Here is a 19,415-nt window from a genome sequence, read left to right as displayed (position 1 = left end):
CTCATTGATACCTAAATTTCACAAACAATGCAATTAAAGTGTAAAAACCTGGTTGAAGTGGGGAGTGAACCCACGCCGGTACAGCCAAGACAAAATTAGAAGTCTGGCAACAAAACCGCTCGCCCTAATGGACTCTTACATGAGCTGAGGGATAATTTAAACTTAAGCCTTTAAGTCGAAAAGCGTTACTAAAGCTATTCAAAAACGTTGACTTCAAAGACAATATTTGAGCATATATCAACATTTGTTGAACGTTTCCAGTCGACAGGATCTTAGTTTTAACACTCCTGATAATTTGCCACACTTGATTTCGTCATATAAAAAGTGCATTTTACAAAACATGAGCGAGTCCCTTTAACATTTAGAGACGACACAGGTTGTCAAGTATATGCAAACAACTTGATTTTATGATTTATTACAAATATATAGGAAAATAATATATTGTTACGAGACACAAGCATTTAGAATGGGTTTTCGGATAAACTTAACAGTTAACTGATTATGATAACATAGCACACATTCAATCAATTATGATAATTGTAAGAAGAGTATAATCTCAAACGTGCATACAAAACACATGCGCACATTATAAAAGTATTCTTTCAAATATACAGAAGCATGTTACCATCAATCCATTCAAATTCATTTAAAATCAAAATCAATGTTTTTTGCGTATTAAAATGTATAATAAATCATGATCAATATGTTGAGAGAGCTGTGAGAGGAGGCTCTTTTAAAACACCGGCCAAATATTGTCAAAATACCAATTGGTGAACATTGCTGTAATACTATAAAATCTGTGATATAAGTTGTACATAAACTCCAACACATTAATCTAAGTAAATGCTGAGATGCATGTGACTACCCTAGTTCGACTATATGAATATTTCAATAAATTAATATTTTTGTAAAAATCATACCAAAAGAGGTAATAAAAATTGCAGGAAATGGACATAACCAGTCTCCGTATTAATGAAATAAATGTAATGGATTTGAATGATTATGATAAGTTTATTAAGAAACCCAGAAAATACTTTTTTCCAGTTAAAGGGCTTCCAATGATGGGCGCGGGTGAAACCTCTAAGCATTGTGTACATTTATTATTTATTCAAACATTTTTTTTTTATAATTCACAAGGTCCATTAATATAATAAAACACATTCCTCAGAATATATGAATAAACAAGTTAACCTATATAACAAGTAAAAGCTAACAATAAATAAATTGAACACAACAAATATGGAAGACGTGGTTCAGGTTGATAGACACATAAATGATGCTTGGAAAGCCCCAGGGATTTCATCGGCTTTCCCAGGTCATTTCACACTTAACCTCACTTTAGTCAATTCACCAACTATAGTTTCTAAGTTCTTAGTCCCATGATACATTAATTATTGTGTAGCCAATTAACTATCCTGTCTTAGCATGTTGGGATATGATCCTGTGATATATTCTTTAAAGCAAAACAATGCTAACATATACTCTACTATGTGTTGCAAGGTGTATATGGAGTGTGTTTCAACCTGAATAAAAACCAATCAAAAACATAACGAGATCACATTTATACATAAACAAAGATTCATAACAAGTTAGTTAGTGATGTGTTACTTATATAAAAACTAAGCAAAAAGTGCCAACGCCTACCCGGTTTTCTCAAACAAGCACATATTTTGATAGTCATTGCAATTGTTTAACGGCCAGGTTTTTGCAGCTCACTTACAACGACCATAACTCACGCCGACGACACCATGGCTACGACCCTTGACTCTTTGGAAACACAGTCCAGCTAATTGATATGTTTAAGTCATTCATTTTATTGCTATCAATTAACAAATTTTGGACAGATAATTGCTAAAAATAACACTAAATTGTTGGGTGTTAAAGAATATTTCTGAGATTTCAACCTACATTCAGATCTGTATGTAGTTTACCACAATGACAAAAATATTAACAGATTTGCAGAGGTTTGTCTGGTTCCTTGTTTACTGTAAACCAATGGTTAGGGGCAGTTAATCCAGACTAAAGTAAATGCATGCTATTTCTTTTTTGTACAATATTTAACAATTAGAGGTATCATTAATTTGAGCAAAATTAATACGAACATTCAACCAATATTTACAAATGAAAATTGATCAATGATGTAAATAAAACAACAGAATCATTACCAATGCTTTGTACAATCAAGCATGCTAGTAAGATGTTAAGCAAAAAAAATACGTTCATTATAAACATAAAGTATTGAGTTTAAGTACAGTCCGTATTTCTTTGTAAGAAAACATGACTTCTTTCTCCAGACCAATGAAACTTAAAGGGACCAAATAGTTTAATAAAATAATTCTATACAGTTGCAAAAAATCTATAACCACACACTGGTGGTGTTTTTCAATTCAACATTTATTTTCAAGTATACAAACTGGCGCAATTGTTTTAGCTAGTTTATTCCAGACTTAATACAAACATTTTCGTTATACCTTTTAGTATACATTCGTGGATTAGACGGGGGAGGGCCCGGCGCGCGCCCCCTCTTAAATTGTTTATGTTTACCATTTTAAGTCAATATCAAAAAAACGATATGAAAAGAATACATTCAAAATCACTATTTCAGACAAAAATGGCTTAATCTTTCCTTGAGAGCGACCTCAAGCCCCAACTTGATGATTAACTTATTAAAACTATGTATTATTAGTAATCTTTTGAAAGCTGGCGAGCGTACTTCCAAAGAGCGCCCCATCTATCGCCAAATCATGAATCCGTCCCTGGCCTGTATCTATAAAGACTAAGTCCACCAATGTGAACATGTGTGCATACAAACAATTTCTCAATCAATACCAAAATTACTTGGTGCTTTTATCTATACCCCATTCAATTAATCAGTTACAGAAAATGCCAGAGACTAGAAATAATTCAGGAATAGGAATTTTTATCTCAAAGAAAAAGGAATGCAACGCGCTGTACGCCAAGTTGTTTCAATCCGACTTACTGTGATATGTTTACAACACAATTCAGTTTAAATTCTGCAAAGAGAAAGAAAGGGCAGCTTCAATGTTTTGAAAAAAAACGACATTAAGTATAATTAAACTACATGTATAATGATATGGATTGTTCAAATCACATGCGCCGTTATACAGTACCGTCTAAATACGAAAATCACAGTGAATGGAATGTCTATATCACACATCATACCAGTAATAGTTTGTCCAGCAATTGTAAACCTCATTTTCCTAATAGTTCTTGCAATGATACATACTTTATTTTGAGCGCATACGTTGACAATTATTTAATTGTTTTTTTTTAATTAAAACCAGAGAGATGGGATTTACAATATATGCGCCTATATATACATGTAGGTACATAAAATGTACATTATTTCAATTGAATATCCGGAACGGTTTTAAAGTTATGGCAACATGCAAGGTAAAGATTTTTGCACGTCTACAACAATGGCACCGACGCTATCAAAACCTAGGTTTTTTCTTTGAAAAATGAGGGCTCAAAACTAAACATGTAAATGTAAGCAGTAACTTGAATATCAAACCGGAAGACCATTAAATTCTCATTACAAACTCAAATACATATCAAGATTGTTTACTTGTCTGTCTTCGTACTGGTATTTTAGACTTTACAGGGCTGTCATTATTGTTCATACTAGATCCAGAAGAAGATGGAACTCTTTTCCGAACTTTGCCATCTTGATCACTGACGTCATTATTAGCAGTGACGTCACTTGCAGGGCTTGCTCTAGGAATAGCACTTGTTGCTTTCTTCTTGTGTTGCATTTGATCATTAGCTGATTCATCAGCTGCCTCTGTTTCGTTTTTTTCCTCTATATGCTGGTAATCCTCTCGATACGGGTGTCCTCGGTGAAAACACCACACATAAATAGTCCCGAACACAAGAATTGCTGACGTCAGACTCATAAGAAACAAGGCTATCATGTAGCTATGGTTTCTTACCGACAGTATCATGTGATCTTTGACATCTCGGAAAACCTCTTCAACGTCATGGAACGCCTCTTCAACTTCGTGGGTAAATTTGTTCATATCTGAAAAAAAATAACGAAATATTCACTGTCGCGAAGATTTGACCAAACATTTGCCAACACGCACGTGTACATACATGATCCACACGTAAAAAACACTTGTTTATTAATATTCTGATACATCCCGTGAAAACTGTTGTATCAATTTGATACTGATTCAGCTTGGCACTTCAAGTGGTTTGTCTTGAAGTAACAACGTCTAACTAAATAGTTTATCATTTAAATAAATAGTTATTAACTAATTAAACAGTAATAATTCCTCGCTGCCCGGAGAGCTTATCATTTTTCTAGTAAAGGTCACCATGATCTTGACCATTGACCTACTGGCCGAAATAGGGTTCATCTACTGGCCGTGACCAATGAGCATACCAAGTTTGAAGACTCTACTCCAAGTCGTATACAAGTTACCGATCTGAAACGAACGCGCCCATTTTTTCTAGGAAAGGTCACCATCTCCTTGACCTTTGAGATATTGACCCAGAAATCAACATGGTCATGTACAGACCGTGACCAATGTACATAACAAGATTGAAAACTCGACGTGTCCAAATATTTTCAAGTTTCTGATCGGAAGCGAGTGTGACGCCGACGACATCGACGACAACACGGACGGGGCGCCACCGGGTAAAGTCATCCCTATGACACAAAAATATTAAACTTTGATAAGAGCACCGGGAACGTACTTTTTTATTCGACCAAGGGCCATTACTCGAACAGTTTAACAGCATAAAGCTGAATACTCGTATAATATTATATAGTCACTGATAACTTAGTTTCATGAGGGAATATCCTGACTTGTTTGAAGTCATGGCCATGGTTAATTGTTCACGCCGCCTGAGAACACCATACCAAGGCTATACCACAAACACTTTTTGAACATTTCGAGAGAAGTTGTCACAATGTCACTTATACATTTATCATCAGATCCAGAAGATACGTGTTTAGAGAGAACACCGGAATAACATTGAAAAGTGATTTGCTGATAAAGGTGTAACATAAACATTACTTCCCGTGGAATACTACTGTGTGAGTAAGTGTGTAATTTCTATGATATAACATATTAAAAAAGAAATCTAAAATAAGGCACGGATGAATACAATCCATTACAAAGTCTCCAGACAGGGAATGAATATAAATAACCAATTACACAGATTAAACTTGCAACTTAAACTCAACATGATTGTATCCGGTGTTCGTAAAAATTATTGTGTATGCAAATTACTTAGCATTTTAAAACGTTTCATTTTACATCAACACACGTGAACACTGCTACTATACATGAAAACCAATCAAGTGAAGTATCACTTACTTTCGTCAAACGTCATCCTGTTTCTTTACGTTCTGGTTAGCGCTCGCCTCTAAACAAATCCCTGCAAAAAGAAGTTGAAACTGTATGCCTGAATAATAAGCATTATACTTGGTAGAGCTCCACGTTTGTCCTGATGCAATATGGATTTTTTTTATCAATATTTATATACGCCAATCATAAATTAATAATATATATAATATATACGTCTGCCGCGTGATGTGATGCCTTAACACGAAAGAAGTATCTTCTCAAGTCAGTGTTAGGTTAAGTCTACAATAGTTTCGTTACAATTGTAGAGCAATCCCGGAAACATTCATAACCTGTGTCTGTATTGATTCTGAGAAATTGATGAAGTCGGTAATTACCAGTATACCACTTCGCATATATTTCCCGGGGAGATCCAAGTACAAACGACTTGATTATAACAGAACTCCTACGTAGACAAAATCCCAAGCATGTTGCGTTTAAACCTAAAAGGTGCTTGATTTAAGTAAGCATGGTACTAGATGCTTAACACATATGGTGAATCTTGAATATTGAATCTATAAGCATCTAAAACGTACCGACTGTTGAACTTTTATTGATACACAATCCATTTAGTCATCGGTGGTTTATTTGTTTTTGTTTTTTTCCATTTCCATAAACATTCCATTTTAACATACTGTGTTCTTTGAATCTTGCTGCGAAAATAAATCCCACATAATCTCTGATTTGTTTCCGAACGATTCGCTGTTTCTGAATGTTTGTCTAATCTTGAATGTAATTCTAACTGATTACCGCAAACCAATTAACATTCGCTGTTTTCCTTCTTTCTATAATTGTTGCATGGCCAAAGAACTATTCAAGTCGAGTTTTGGAACTCGTTACAAAGTATAAGGGATGTTGGCATTGCAATTATTCTTCCAAGAATCCGAGTTTATATAAAGCTTACGTTACTAATTGTGCACGCTTAGTTTAGTTTAAAACTTTGAATTAATTTAAGTCGCCACGATTATAATACATTATATTAATCATTCCAGTTGGCACGATGCTACGCGGGAATGTGGTCGTGTGTTGTTGGTGACACCGGAGATTGGTGACCACCAACCAAACTAATTTACGTAGCAAAATCAAACAACTCAGCAACGACGCTTCAACGATTTTCTTCTTTGCGTTGCCCCACGTTTGCTTAAACATTAGCTGAACAAGCCGCGCAAATTGCAAGACTAAATTGCTCACGTCGAGAGAGTTAGCTTTTAATGGTTCGTTCGGTTATAGGAATAAACAGTGGTGGATTTTTTTTTAAGATATCATGACTTTCCTAGGTAATGACCGTTTTAATTATGTTATTCAATGAAGGATATTTTTGAAATCTCATTAAAAATATTACATTGAACAAAAACAGTCGCGAGAAAGTGTGAAACCGCCAAAATGTCACACCTTGTTGGAGCGATAGCCAATTGACCTTGTGTGAGCTTGTCTTTTTGAGTCGACGGCACGAACAGTTTGTGTGACACATCTTTCCATGCTGCTGTACATTTCTATAGTGTTTGATCTAAATTCGAATGCAATTGGGTAAGTTGCAGCTGAAACACGTTAGTAACGGACAAACACGCGGACACGCCATAGATATGCCTCTCTTCGGGTATAAACAAGCGTCGATCAAACTAACTACGTACAACTCATATACAGTTTTAAGCAGAGGCATGTGCATAACGATGGAATAATTAAGGCTCTCCTCAGCAATTTTCATTGAATCGTATATCTGTGACATCTTACCAAACCTTTCACCAAACGGAATGTTTTCCCGTACAAATGGGCTGGATTACGCCAAGACCTACGACACCAGATTTCCACTTCAGACATAACCAACTTTAAAAATACTCTTCGCCAGCTTCCCTCAGAAAACGACCAGCACAGCATATCCCTCGGAAAAAACTCAGCATAGAAAACAAAGTCATGGATCAGCAAGAATCTTGTCTTAAACGGATGGATCACTGTGTTGAAACACACTACATTGTATTAATATGGCAGAAGGCAAAGAAGATAACACAGGATATCGCCATATACAGGAAGATAAAAGCCAGGACACCAAACCTGAGAGAGCCTCCAACTAGTCTACAATGAAACTATCATTGGTTTTGATAACATACGTTATAACTTATAACAACAAGGCTGGTAAACAGAAACGCTTGTGGGTATGAATGAACTCCCTAGGAAAGGACAAAAATGGAATAGCACTAATAAAAGAGAACAAAAATGTGCACGCGGACCTTACAGACAAGGTCAACATCCTCAATAGGATAGAAAAGCCAATGAACCAGACATGGCCATCACTCCAATCCTAGGCAATTAAGTCACAGACTTAGCCAATTGACCTGACATGGCTACCACACCAATCCCACGTAGTTTAGCTCCATTTAATACTGCGAAAGGTTTCTGAAAAAAGGTTGGAAAGCGACAAAGGTCCCAGATGATGTGAGCAAATGCCTCCGCAATGTCAAGAAGTGTGTCAGCTTCAAAGCGGCACACAGCTTGTATAATTATCATACCTGCAGAACACATACTAAACATCCCTGGTTAAGGTTAATTCATGTGTTGTTAACAACTGGCTTTTTGCTTAACATAATTAAGTGCTTTCAGGGCTGCATCATAATGCTGAGCGAACTGAGTCCCCACTGATGTTTTTTCTACCAATTTGATCCAGAACACATGAAACCATTCTCATTATCCTAATTTAAAGTCGTTTGGAAAAAAATGGAAGTAATATATTTATGATCCATCTTAATTTTAAGCATGGTCCATATATAGTGCCCCCCAAAATGGTATGTTATAAATTTTAAACAAACTGTCAGTATAATTATAAATCATGGCCCATTATGGTCACAAATATGGCCCGAAATGTCCCTAAATATCGCCCGTAATGTTCTCAAATATGGCCCGTTATGTCTGGTCCGTAATGTCCTGACAACTTTACCATCTATGGAAATTCTCCTTTTTTGAAGATTGACCTACATACACTTTTAATTTATTTCATTGAAAATGTTTCAGTTACAAAGGTATCCTAGAAAAAAAGATAAACATTCAAATAGAGAACATGTCGAATGTTAGGAAAATACAAGACCAGAAAACATCTGTCACTCTTTGTCCGAAATCTTCTATCCGAAATGTTTTATCTAATACAATCTAGTGTAACACTAAACTAAACAGGAAGGGCAGCAATAAGTACAAATACCTACACTATTTAATTAACGACACAGATTCCACCGTCGGCTCCGCATGTATTATATGGTTAAAATTGTGACAGATTCACCAAAATAAACACAATGTTTACGAATTGGAACTTGCAACAACTCGCTGACAAACGGATTAGTCTCCCTTTACAAGTGTTTACCTCGGAAACACGTATAGGGAACTACGGTACAAACGATGTGGTTCCAAATGCATTTCGTTTGTTTGTTTATTTGAGTTTATCAAGGTCTGCCCGCGCCCATTGGCTGCATATATCCCATCAACCAATGGGCGTAAAACTCCCCCTTTGACTTCAAAATTCTGTTTAAGTCACACTTGGGGATGTGACGGGGTCAAGCCAGAATGCAGCCATTATCATGAGGGCGCGAGCAGAACTTTATAAACTCAACAACATTGGCTGCATTATGGCTTGACGACGCTGTTTTACCCGCGAAAAATGACGTTATAGACGAATTTAAAATAAACAACGTAAAACAAGAGAATGAAAAATATATGTGCGTGAACGTTTTCACAAGACGCACTTGAGGTTGAAATTTCATAGCGGTAAACGAAGAATTGATGAAACTGTCGGTTATTGTAGCTGGAACGCAAAAAAAATATGACAGACGTCTCAAAATTGACGTCAGTGGTATACTTTGAAGAGTCGTAGTTTCAAAACTGTTTTGAATATTGAAAAAGTAAAAACAGTTCCTATAACTGGGCATATGCTTTTCTATTCGTATACCAATTTTCAGACAGTAACTTGAAAATTCGTTCATAGTCGCGTTCCACCTAAAATGCCATACTGGGTGACATGAGATAGAAGTGACAGCAATACGTACGCAGTCAAATCCAGACATTGGAAGACTTGAAGTAACAGAGTGAGATCATGACAAGAGATACCCTAGCTCTTTGCGAAGAGACCGCTTGCTTCTTAAATGTGCTCGGTGTAAAGCACCGATACACGGGATTCAACTTTCCTGGGTTGAACCAGTACTGAGTACACTACTATTCCAATACTACCCTTAAGATGCCGAGCGCCAGGCAAGGGAGCTACTTATACCAACTTTTAACGTCTTTCGGTATGACGCGGCCCGGGATCGAACCCACGACCTCCCGCTCCGTAGGCGCATTTCTTTTGGATTTCTTCTTTATATACCTCATCATTAGTGCACCTGGCCGTCAACGAGTCTTTTGACGATTTTTCACTATGGCAGACTCGACCTGACCGCTCATTAGTGTAACTAACGTCAACATGGCCTTTTATTTTCTGTATATTCTTTAATATGTTTACAGACCTTTAGCTCAATTATTCATAGGACTTTGCTGTGAGTATAGTATCGATAATGATAATCAAGGTTCGGATAATCAAGGGTGTCGGGTCAACTCGGCCTAATAACCTTTTCTGCCTTGTCCAATTCCTGCCCATGCAGCTACATTGTAGTCTTTTTCGCTTTTGAAATGGCCTGATTGTATGGTGTACTTAAGCTAGAGTCATAACTGCGAAACATTTTCACGAAATAACCTGTGACCTCCCATGATATGTTCAACATTTTGAAAGAGGTGAACGAAAATTTAAAGAAGTAAGATCAATGGTAAAAGGGATAAGTTCCTAAATTGCCTCCATGACAAACAAGTTTGTACTCTAACGGCAGTTTATGAGTTACTTCTACATGTGTGAGATTTCAGTCAAATTTCACAATAATGCAACCTCAGTTGTATGTACAATGATTATATCTGCGTCCGATCTTTTTGATTGGCTATGATACAAGGGTCTTATGACGTAACGCTTACTATGTGACGTCTAGTAACGTCATTGTCATAGAAGCACATATTCGCCATAGCTTAATTGTAGCTATACAGCTTCAAAAGCATTTATCCTGTGTTATTTTGAAATATGAGCATCACTAACTCCTTGTATTACACCGGGAGGCTGCGAAACGCCGACGACTTCGAAGAGTTTGCATCAAGAATTAAGCAAGAATTCAAACTGCAAGAACTGATACAGAAAGAAGAGATGGTACGAAGAACGCTCCGGGAGCAGACAAAGAATAAAGTCTACGAGGAGTTGGTGGTAGACGAATTTGCATGGAAAAAGCATCCACAGCTAATTCGGAAGAAAGGTTTGTTTAATTATCAATTTATTTATAATAAAAAAACCACCACCCGGGTTGTCTTCATTTATTATTTTGCTTAACACGCGCTTTTTTTTTATTTCAGTGCAGTATGAAATACATGTAAGGTTTATCAAGTAAGCATATAATGTTAATCGTTTCAGACCAAGAGATCCCGCAACATCCCGACAGTTGGAAGAGCGAGGCAGTGAGCCGTGTCCGCCCAAAGTCCGAGGTGGTTTGTCAGTCCATTCAGCCGCTCCTTCCGAAATTTACGCCGCCAAAGCCGTCAGGAATCGATCTGCGCTCACTTCTCCACATTGGTGCACCGACAGAAAAGTTCGACATCGCAAACCTTAAGGACGCTGAGAGCGTTCAACTCTTTGAGGTGCCAGATTTTCAAAGTTCTCGTGTCGAGTTTTGGATAGAGCCGATTATGAAAACAACCAAATGAGTTGCACGTTGCAGCCAAGTCACCGACCGTTATCCATGAACGTATAGGGTTGGAATCTGCTAGCACAAACATTGGTGGAGTTCAGCAAGACGGGTGGAAAGCCCCAGCAAAAGAAAATAAGAAGTCATCTGGACCTGAAGAAATTATGTATGCATTGGAAAACAAAGATTTCACATCTACAGGCTCAGACGAAAATGAAATGCAGCCATTTGATTTAAATAGTATCAATTTAACGAAGGAAAACTTACGTATAGTACATGATGAAATCGCATTCGAAGACAATGATAACTTTGTCGAGGTTGAAACCAATGATAATATCACGGGCAAAGTTGCTCCAAAACAGAAGAAGAAAAGAATTGTTGACAAAATAAGAAACTCTTTGTTTGGCCTGTGTGTTTGCGGCAAAAGAGATATTTCAGAGGAATAACATTGTTTTGAATAAAATATTTGATTTTTATATGTATATTTTATTATTTAACATATGTGACCGATATCGGTCCACGACTGAACATATGTAAACAAACCCCGCGACTGAACAAACCAAGGGTCATGATAAAACAGTGACATGATTGCTTATTTCAACATAAAGAGGAAATCTTCTTAGAATAATATATAAGTGCCAAATAGTACATAACATAAGCGCCTCTTTCTCAGACACACTTGAAAGGTTATAAGAAGATTGAATAAAAATTCCCAGAAACAAAATGCCACTATTTAAAACGCGGATGTAGGGCAGCCTCAATCGTAACAACTCGGCCATCTCCGGCAAGCTTCGAGATATATCTTGATACTAGCCGAGGAGTTCCGATTGGGGCAGCCTTATTCAACCTAAAAAGGGTGACAACCTATTTATGGATAAATGAAAAATATCTTCATGCTTATGTCCCTTTGTATTTTAAAATCTGCACAGTTTCAGTCATGGATGCTTCAACCCCATTTCCATCACGTGCGAACAGTTTGTGGTGTCGATCCATCAAATACCCCATTGAAATCAACGCATAGATTTCAATGCCACACTTTGCAGAGTAGATATATAATGCTCATTGTTAAAAATCCAGTACGAAACCCAGCCTCTCCGGCTCAGTGAGTCTGGTAACATCAAACACAATACTTGAAAATACAGTATTTAGTACAAAACGTATATAATTCGACATATCTTCTTGAAAGCTCTGTTTGAGTTTTGGGTGTTCTGAATTAGAATCGCTCACCGATGATAAAGGTAGCCTGTACCGGCCATTATTGAAAAAAATGACATGGTTTATCTAAACTTTTAAAGTAGTGATTAAATGTTTTACGACAAATATTTAAAAAACCCCATGTATTTCGGAAAATGATAAAGAACTTGGTCGAGAACCCTAAGCGAATGCTTTGGAGTTTGATATTTGGATTTACAGGTCGTATTGTGTTGTGATTCATAGCCAACATATTCACAGACACTAGTTTCCACCGGACCCGAAGGGTTTTCAAGTTGCAAGAGCTCAATTATGTTTGCTATATACAACATATTGTGTTATAATCATTTTCTTTATATTGCACAAATTATTTGACAGTACACATTTACCAATTTAAATAGTCTCTTGAACTTTCTACTTAATAAGTCGTTTCCCTATATTAAAACGACTCGCACATTATTTTTTTTACAGGGCTATGTCAATCTGAACATTGGTATTTAAAGTGTACGATAGTTCAAAGTTTCACCCAAACCTTTTCAATTTCTTGTCATTAATTACAGAACATTTTAATCTATTGATTACAAGATAGCATTGATATGGAGGTTTAATCTTTTCTAACGAAATAACTAGTCAATGTTTCATACTACTACTTTTACCACAAAAAACACAAAACAAAATTTGTTTGTATATTTTTATTCATTTTTCAATTTTCTATATTACATATAAAATCCATAAACCTGGGCATACTACACAAATATCTTTTTTTGGGAGGGAAAAACTCGTGTGTCATATTTTTTTCCCAATAAATTATAATTCATTGATAGCTTTACAGCGAAATGTGTCAATAATTTAAACAGTAAGTACATCTTAAAAGCTTTATCTTTTGAACCATCTTCTCACACTTGTCTAGCCTGTCAATCCATCGATCATCATGACAATACCATAACTAAAATGGCTTCAGGCCCCTTCAACTTGTCTTGAAATCATATGAATTGTCACTTGTCTATTATATTACATACTTTATTGCCTCAAGACCCTAAACAATATAGTCAAGTAAAAACAACTCACTTCCGACCACAACAGATCAATTTGAACAAATGGGGAATGAATGCTATAATACAATTTTTATTTGTCAGCTGTACAAAAAGTATTCACACTTTCCAATAATGCAAAAATGGCATATACCTGTAAATTAGCACTAAAAATTCAACATTATATCTTAATTTTTCTTTTAGACTACTTAAATATTGAAATGAACTGTCTGAAAATTTTACATGAATTCCTGACTTTGGGTCATTTTATTCTACACATGTACAATGATATTAGTAATGAACTGGTCAGCCTATTTTGTGACTAGTGAATAAATGAATGTGATCGACGAACCATATATACCAGACATGTAGAACATTCAACACAACAGTTAAGAATTAACAAGTAAAACTTACATCGCATAAAATTTACATCATTCCAAAATGAGAAACATGTTCATCAGTTTCCAATCTACAACCATTCAACCATCAATTAACTATACAAACAAGGAATGAATTCAATTCTGATGCACGATCTATGTCCATTTTCACGTCTTATACTTCACAAACCAGTTCATTGGTAGATCCAAAAAATTAATTTCAATAATATATTTCAATGCATAAACATTGCCAACATTAATGTTTGGAAACTGATAAAACACAAATTTATAATTTAAATGTCTATAAGCTACACTAGGAGGGTCATGTTTAAAACAGCAGAGTGCTCATTCCTCCCATTTCACTCTGTTCTTTGACGAAGATCTCGAAGTACTGGTAGATAATTGTTACAGCCAGTAAAATACCAGTTCCACTACCAATGGCCCCTGAAAGAGTGAATTGACATATAAACAATATGCTCATTACTATTTATCACTGATTCTGTTTAAATTACGTATCTTCTGCACAGTAAACATTGTGTTAGAAAAATCATTCTGCATCCCTGGCCTAGAATACTGAGTATATTTAATCTAGCAGTAGCATCAATTAAAACATAACATACTTTTAAAATTGTTCAAAATTTGAAGATAATAAGCATAAGCTTTATCTAATTAAATACGGAAAAGCAATTGTTAACAAAGCACTTCTAATAGCAACGTACCCATGAAATCGGCCATGACAGACAGTGCTCCTATACAGAGACCTCCGAAGGCAGCAGCGGTGGGGATGTATCGGTTGAGCTCCTTCACCATAGAGGCATCTCTGTGGCCTCGCATTACCATCTGCTGGTCCTTAAGCTGCTTTGCAACCTGGGGGCAGAAATCAATATAAATTAGTTAAGACATTGTTATGCTTATGAAGAAATCGACAAAGGTAGACCAGATTTTTTCTAAAATATCTAATTTTTTAGTTGCCATTTTCTGTTACTAAGACTTACATAACAGAAAAGTGTCTTTTAGAGCATTTTCCCCCTATTATTCTAGTCTCCATAGAATTCAATCATAATGAAAACCTGTAATTGAGAATTTGGGCTGATAAATATTAATCAATTAAAAAAAACTTACATCCTTGGCACTAGATCCAGACACCTCAATCCAGGTTTTTGAGAAGAAAGCGCACGATCCCAGCATGAAAACAATGTAGAGTGTGGCGTGGATGGGATCCTCTGCAACGTGCCCAAGTGTTTCGGGTGGTGAGAGGTAGTAACAGAGACCTCCAATGGGGTATGACCTGGCTGGGCCACCTCCGCTTACATCCTGTAATGATTGTTGAAAGTAATATAAATAAATACTGTGATATTATAGAGATTGCAAAAGTTCTTTTTAACATTGTTTATTGCAATGCAAAGAATGAATTCTTTACATGTAATCAGAATTATACTTACAGCCCAGACTCCTAACAAGTTGATAAAGAAATTTCCATGGAATTTGGTAGCCAACATCTGAAAACCAAAGAAAAAAGAACATGTATAAAAAGTCGACATTATATTAATAACCTATGAAATCAACACCATTCATGCAGCTGTACACATTATATTTTGATAGTGCAAGGGTATATATGTAAGCAGCATATTTCCAAACATTTAAAGAAATACACATAATTTCTTTGAAAAAAGAAAGCAAGTATTGAAGACATTCTTATGTAACATATTTAACTACAAGTTGAAACATCTCCTCACCTGTGAGATAACGTAGAGGTTTGACACAAGGGCACTCTGGAGAATGATGGGAATATTGGAGGTGTAGAAGAGCTTGATCGGGTAGGAGCTGTACTGGCCACGGTAGCGGGCTGACTTGATGGGCAGGTCCACACGGAATCCCTGAAAAGTGAGGTTGCATCTATTGTAATAGTGCCAATGTGATGCTGACTAACTAGACTGTAACAATTAAGACTTCTGTATATATTATTCTATCTCTTAAGTTATCTAATAAAGAATGCAAATTTTCACATTTAAAACATACATACAATGTCAAATAAGTTTTATGTGTAATTGTTTTGGTGTATTTATTGACCAATATTAAAAGCTTGCAAAAGTAAACAGTATGCATACCTGGAAGTATATGACCACACCAAATACGAAGATAGTTGCCATCAGATTCATCAGATTGGGGAGGTTCTGTCTGTAGAAAGCCTCACGCAGACCTCTCACTTTGTCTTGTTTTGTGGCCAACAAATGGAACAGAGCGATAACTGCGCCCTCAAACTCCGTACCTGAAGGATTGAACAGTAAAATTAATTGGTCACATAACTCTTTGATCATTCACAGAAATCACAAAACCACCGAATTTTGTCCAATAACAAAAGTGTAAAGTTCATGTAAGTACAAAACAGTAAGAAAACATCAGCTTTCTTATGGTATAAAAAACTGCTGGCTTTTGAATGGTAAAATTATATATGATTTTTCAAATATAAAAAAATATATATACACGGTTTAAATACTTTTTACATTATAAATATTCATAAAAAATGATTCTATTATTTGCTTATCTGTTCTACAAGTACCGTTAAATGCAATATTGGTTGCAGCAAAAATGACCAGAACTGTCCATTGTTCAGGAAAATGTATTTACCCTAGAGTTTTTTAATGAGTTGAAAGTGCAAACCTCTGCCAGTGTTCACTGTAGCAGGACTGAAAGCCTTCCACACGATGGTTTCACAAATGTTTGTGGCAATGAAGAGAGAAATTCCTGAGCCTAGACCATAGCCTTTCTGCAGGAGCTCATCCAGTAACAACACAATCAGACCAGCAACAAACAACTGCAAGACAATGGAAAACATTTATATTTATTCTTAAGAATAACTTTAAAAAGCAATTTGTCAATCAATTATGTTTTAACACGCCACATAAAAATGTCCCTGCATACATACAGAACCATCCCAATTCACTTTCCTTGAAAGTGTGTTGTTTTACTGGCGAAGAATAGCCTTACTCAAAACCTTGTATCAACTACCATTAGAAGTTGTTTAGAATTGGCCAAATAAGCAAATAAATAAGAGGGTACCAAAAATGAATCAACAGTGGAACAAATATAAGAGATAAAAATCGGTATATAATGCAACATTAGATTTTACCTGAATGATAATGAGAAGACAGACTCCGGCACCAACTTCTGCTGGATCTCCGTACATTCCCGTCATCACATACACAATGGATTGTCCCACAGTGATCACCATACCAAATACTGAAACATAGTGAACTCATGAATCTTATGCTGGTTAAGGCAGCATTATTTCTTTAATGCACAGCTACCTTTATCTGGCTTTTTACATACCATTTCTTAAGTCTTGTATTAAAACTTCCATGTTTTCACTAATTATAAATGTGTGCTTTTAATCTTGCAGTTTCCAATATCCAGATAGTGAATTGTGCTGGACTATTTTTGTTCCACCTGAGAAGCACATATTTCCAAAACCTTTAAGTAGTAGATTATTTGCATATCTAACTTGAACTGTACTTTTTTCAATTACAGTAGTAACACAAACTTACATTTCTGGGCACCATTGAAGAGAGCCCTGTCCTTGGGGGTATCACCAACTTCAATGATTTTAGCTCCAGCAAGCAGCTGCATAATGAGACCAGATGTCACGATTGGCGAAATACCCAACTCCATAAGGGTTCCTGTTAACAGAAAGAACACAATACATGAACTTCTTTAAAACATGCTAGAAACTAAAACAAACAAATACACTATTTCATCAGAAAAAATAAGGCTTATGAGATATAAGACTATTTAATTGATGAGTTCTCTAGTCGACACTTGTAATTAAAAAAATAATTGATGAAAGGAATTGAAATATATGTCATACCTCTACTAGAAGCCAGAATAACTCTCTGCCAGTAGAATGGATCTGCAGAGTCCGACGACATGATGCCGAACAAGGGAATTTGGCAACAAACCAAGAAAATGAAGAGTGTGATAGCTGTCCATAGCACCTTTTCTCTAAATTGAATCTAAAATTAAGAATTAAAGTATAAAAAAGTGGAAAAATCATCAACATGGTATTCTAATTGTGAGATTTAAAAACAATATTAGACTTTTAAAAATTGTTAGAAATTGTGCTTCAGATTTGCTTATGTGAAAAAGTGGCCATTTTTGAATTTAGAATTGGGCCATATACTTGAAATCAGAATAAGTATGAACAAGTATGGCTAACATTAATATAATCAGTGTACCACACAATTAAAAGTTAAATAATTTGGGGTTGATTATATTCAAGGCAATGTTTGTTGACTTTTTTATTGAAGCACTGCTACACCATAAACATTATGAACTATGCAGTTAAATCATCAACTGAAAATTCTACAACTTACCTTTCTGTCAGGTTTGGCAATTTCTGGCAGTACTGCACAGAATGGCTTTATGAATTCCAAAAATTTAACTGAAAAGAAAATGAAATTTATAAGTAAATGTTGTTCATTCATATATATATATATATATTACATATAGATCTTGAATAATGTTCTCTGATGTTGAAACAAAACCATATGTTTTTCGTCTGCTTCTAATTTATTTTTTATTCTCATTCATAACGATACTTCAAGAAAATCACACAACCAGTATTAAGTAAATATTTAGTTTGAAAGATTGTGAGGTTAATAGAATCAACTTGTATTAAAACATCAATGCTTTAAGTAAATCTTTTGTAAATATTCCTTAACCCCACCCACCAAGTTAAATGTCCGACGTGGCAGCCGGTAAAAATATTAAATGAATAAATTCACAAAAACTACGGGTAGATTGCATGCAAATTAGCATGGAACAAAGAATATACTTACTCCCCATCTTGTCAAAAGGGTCTGCACCCTGTTGTCCTCAGTTATTTAATATAAATCAGGGACTTTTCTTCCCTGATCACTTGGTCCTGTGTACAGCCGGAAGTGAGATTTTGAAGGAAGGATCACGTGACTACATTGACGTGTTTGCCAGAATGTTTTTATTTTATCTTTATGATTAAAGAATTTCAGGGGCGAAATTATGGATGATTATTTATATTATAGACAATTATTTAGCTTCATCGTTGATAGAATACAGAAAATAAAAAATATAATAAATGCGTGTCAGGGTTATTTTACACTATTGTAGGGTTACGTTAAACTTATTTTTTATTGTTCTTTGAGTCACGGCTACTTCCCTTACAATGACATGTTTGTAAAGGTAGTGTTATAATTTTGCTCTTTTTTAATTCAACATAATATATATATCTTAAATGGGTATTCTGTACTATTGATTTTTTCAACGGCTGCTTTGCTTTGTATAGCTTTACATTTCAAAGACACGCACTTTTGTTACTGTATGCTGATTGCATGTAAACTGTGATAAAACATGTCTTCCTTCATTATCGAATGCCGACTGTATATACACTGAACAAAATTTCTAAACGTCCACTTTATGAAATTCATTTATATGAAAACTACACAATGTATCGACTTGAAAATTGAAACTACATCGTTATGCCTTGTACTCTATCGATTTTTATAAATAAAATCACACCTTACGGTCGAGGTTAGCCATGCGAGACGGTAGGTGCAATTTCCGTTTTTTTTGGCACGAGAATCACGAGGATTATGAAGTTATCGCTATTTTTTCATGTTAACGCAATACATGTTGAATTTTCAACTCGAAAAAAATAAAAAAAATGGCTAGAATGAC

At 35.5% G+C, this 19,415-nt stretch overlaps 2 protein-coding genes across 2 annotated transcripts; both read right to left on the bottom strand.

Annotated features, from left to right (window-relative positions):
• Window positions 1–399: 399 nt before the first annotated feature.
• Window positions 400–8,702, bottom strand: LOC128216518 (uncharacterized). Its single transcript, XM_052923103.1, has 3 exons — window positions 8,567–8,702; window positions 5,349–5,409; window positions 400–4,042 (listed from the first exon to the last, which is right to left on the bottom strand). Exons 2-3 carry the CDS (start codon window positions 5,362–5,364, stop codon window positions 3,576–3,578), a joined length of 483 nt encoding a protein of 160 aa, XP_052779063.1. The 5' UTR covers window positions 5,365–5,409; window positions 8,567–8,702; the 3' UTR covers window positions 400–3,575.
• Window positions 8,703–12,975: 4,273 nt separating this feature from the next.
• On the bottom strand, window positions 12,976–18,672 carry LOC128217669 (protein transport protein Sec61 subunit alpha). The gene is made up of 12 exons (XM_052924973.1): window positions 18,542–18,672; window positions 18,077–18,144; window positions 17,572–17,716; window positions 17,252–17,383; window positions 16,837–16,946; window positions 16,368–16,521; window positions 15,815–15,975; window positions 15,443–15,583; window positions 15,149–15,205; window positions 14,829–15,020; window positions 14,426–14,573; window positions 12,976–14,150 (listed from the first exon to the last, which is right to left on the bottom strand). The coding sequence occupies exons 1-12, from the start codon at window positions 18,546–18,548 to the stop codon at window positions 14,035–14,037; spliced, it is 1,431 nt and encodes a 476-aa protein (XP_052780933.1). The 5' UTR covers window positions 18,549–18,672; the 3' UTR covers window positions 12,976–14,034.
• Window positions 18,673–19,415: the final 743 nt, after the last annotated feature.

Source organism: Mya arenaria, chromosome 14 (genome assembly GCF_026914265.1).
Source record: "Mya arenaria isolate MELC-2E11 chromosome 14, ASM2691426v1".
Lineage (NCBI taxonomy): Eukaryota > Metazoa > Mollusca > Bivalvia > Myida > Myidae > Mya > Mya arenaria.
The sequence above is the reverse complement of the archived record's forward strand: the minus strand, read 5'-3'. Positions and strand labels throughout refer to the sequence as shown.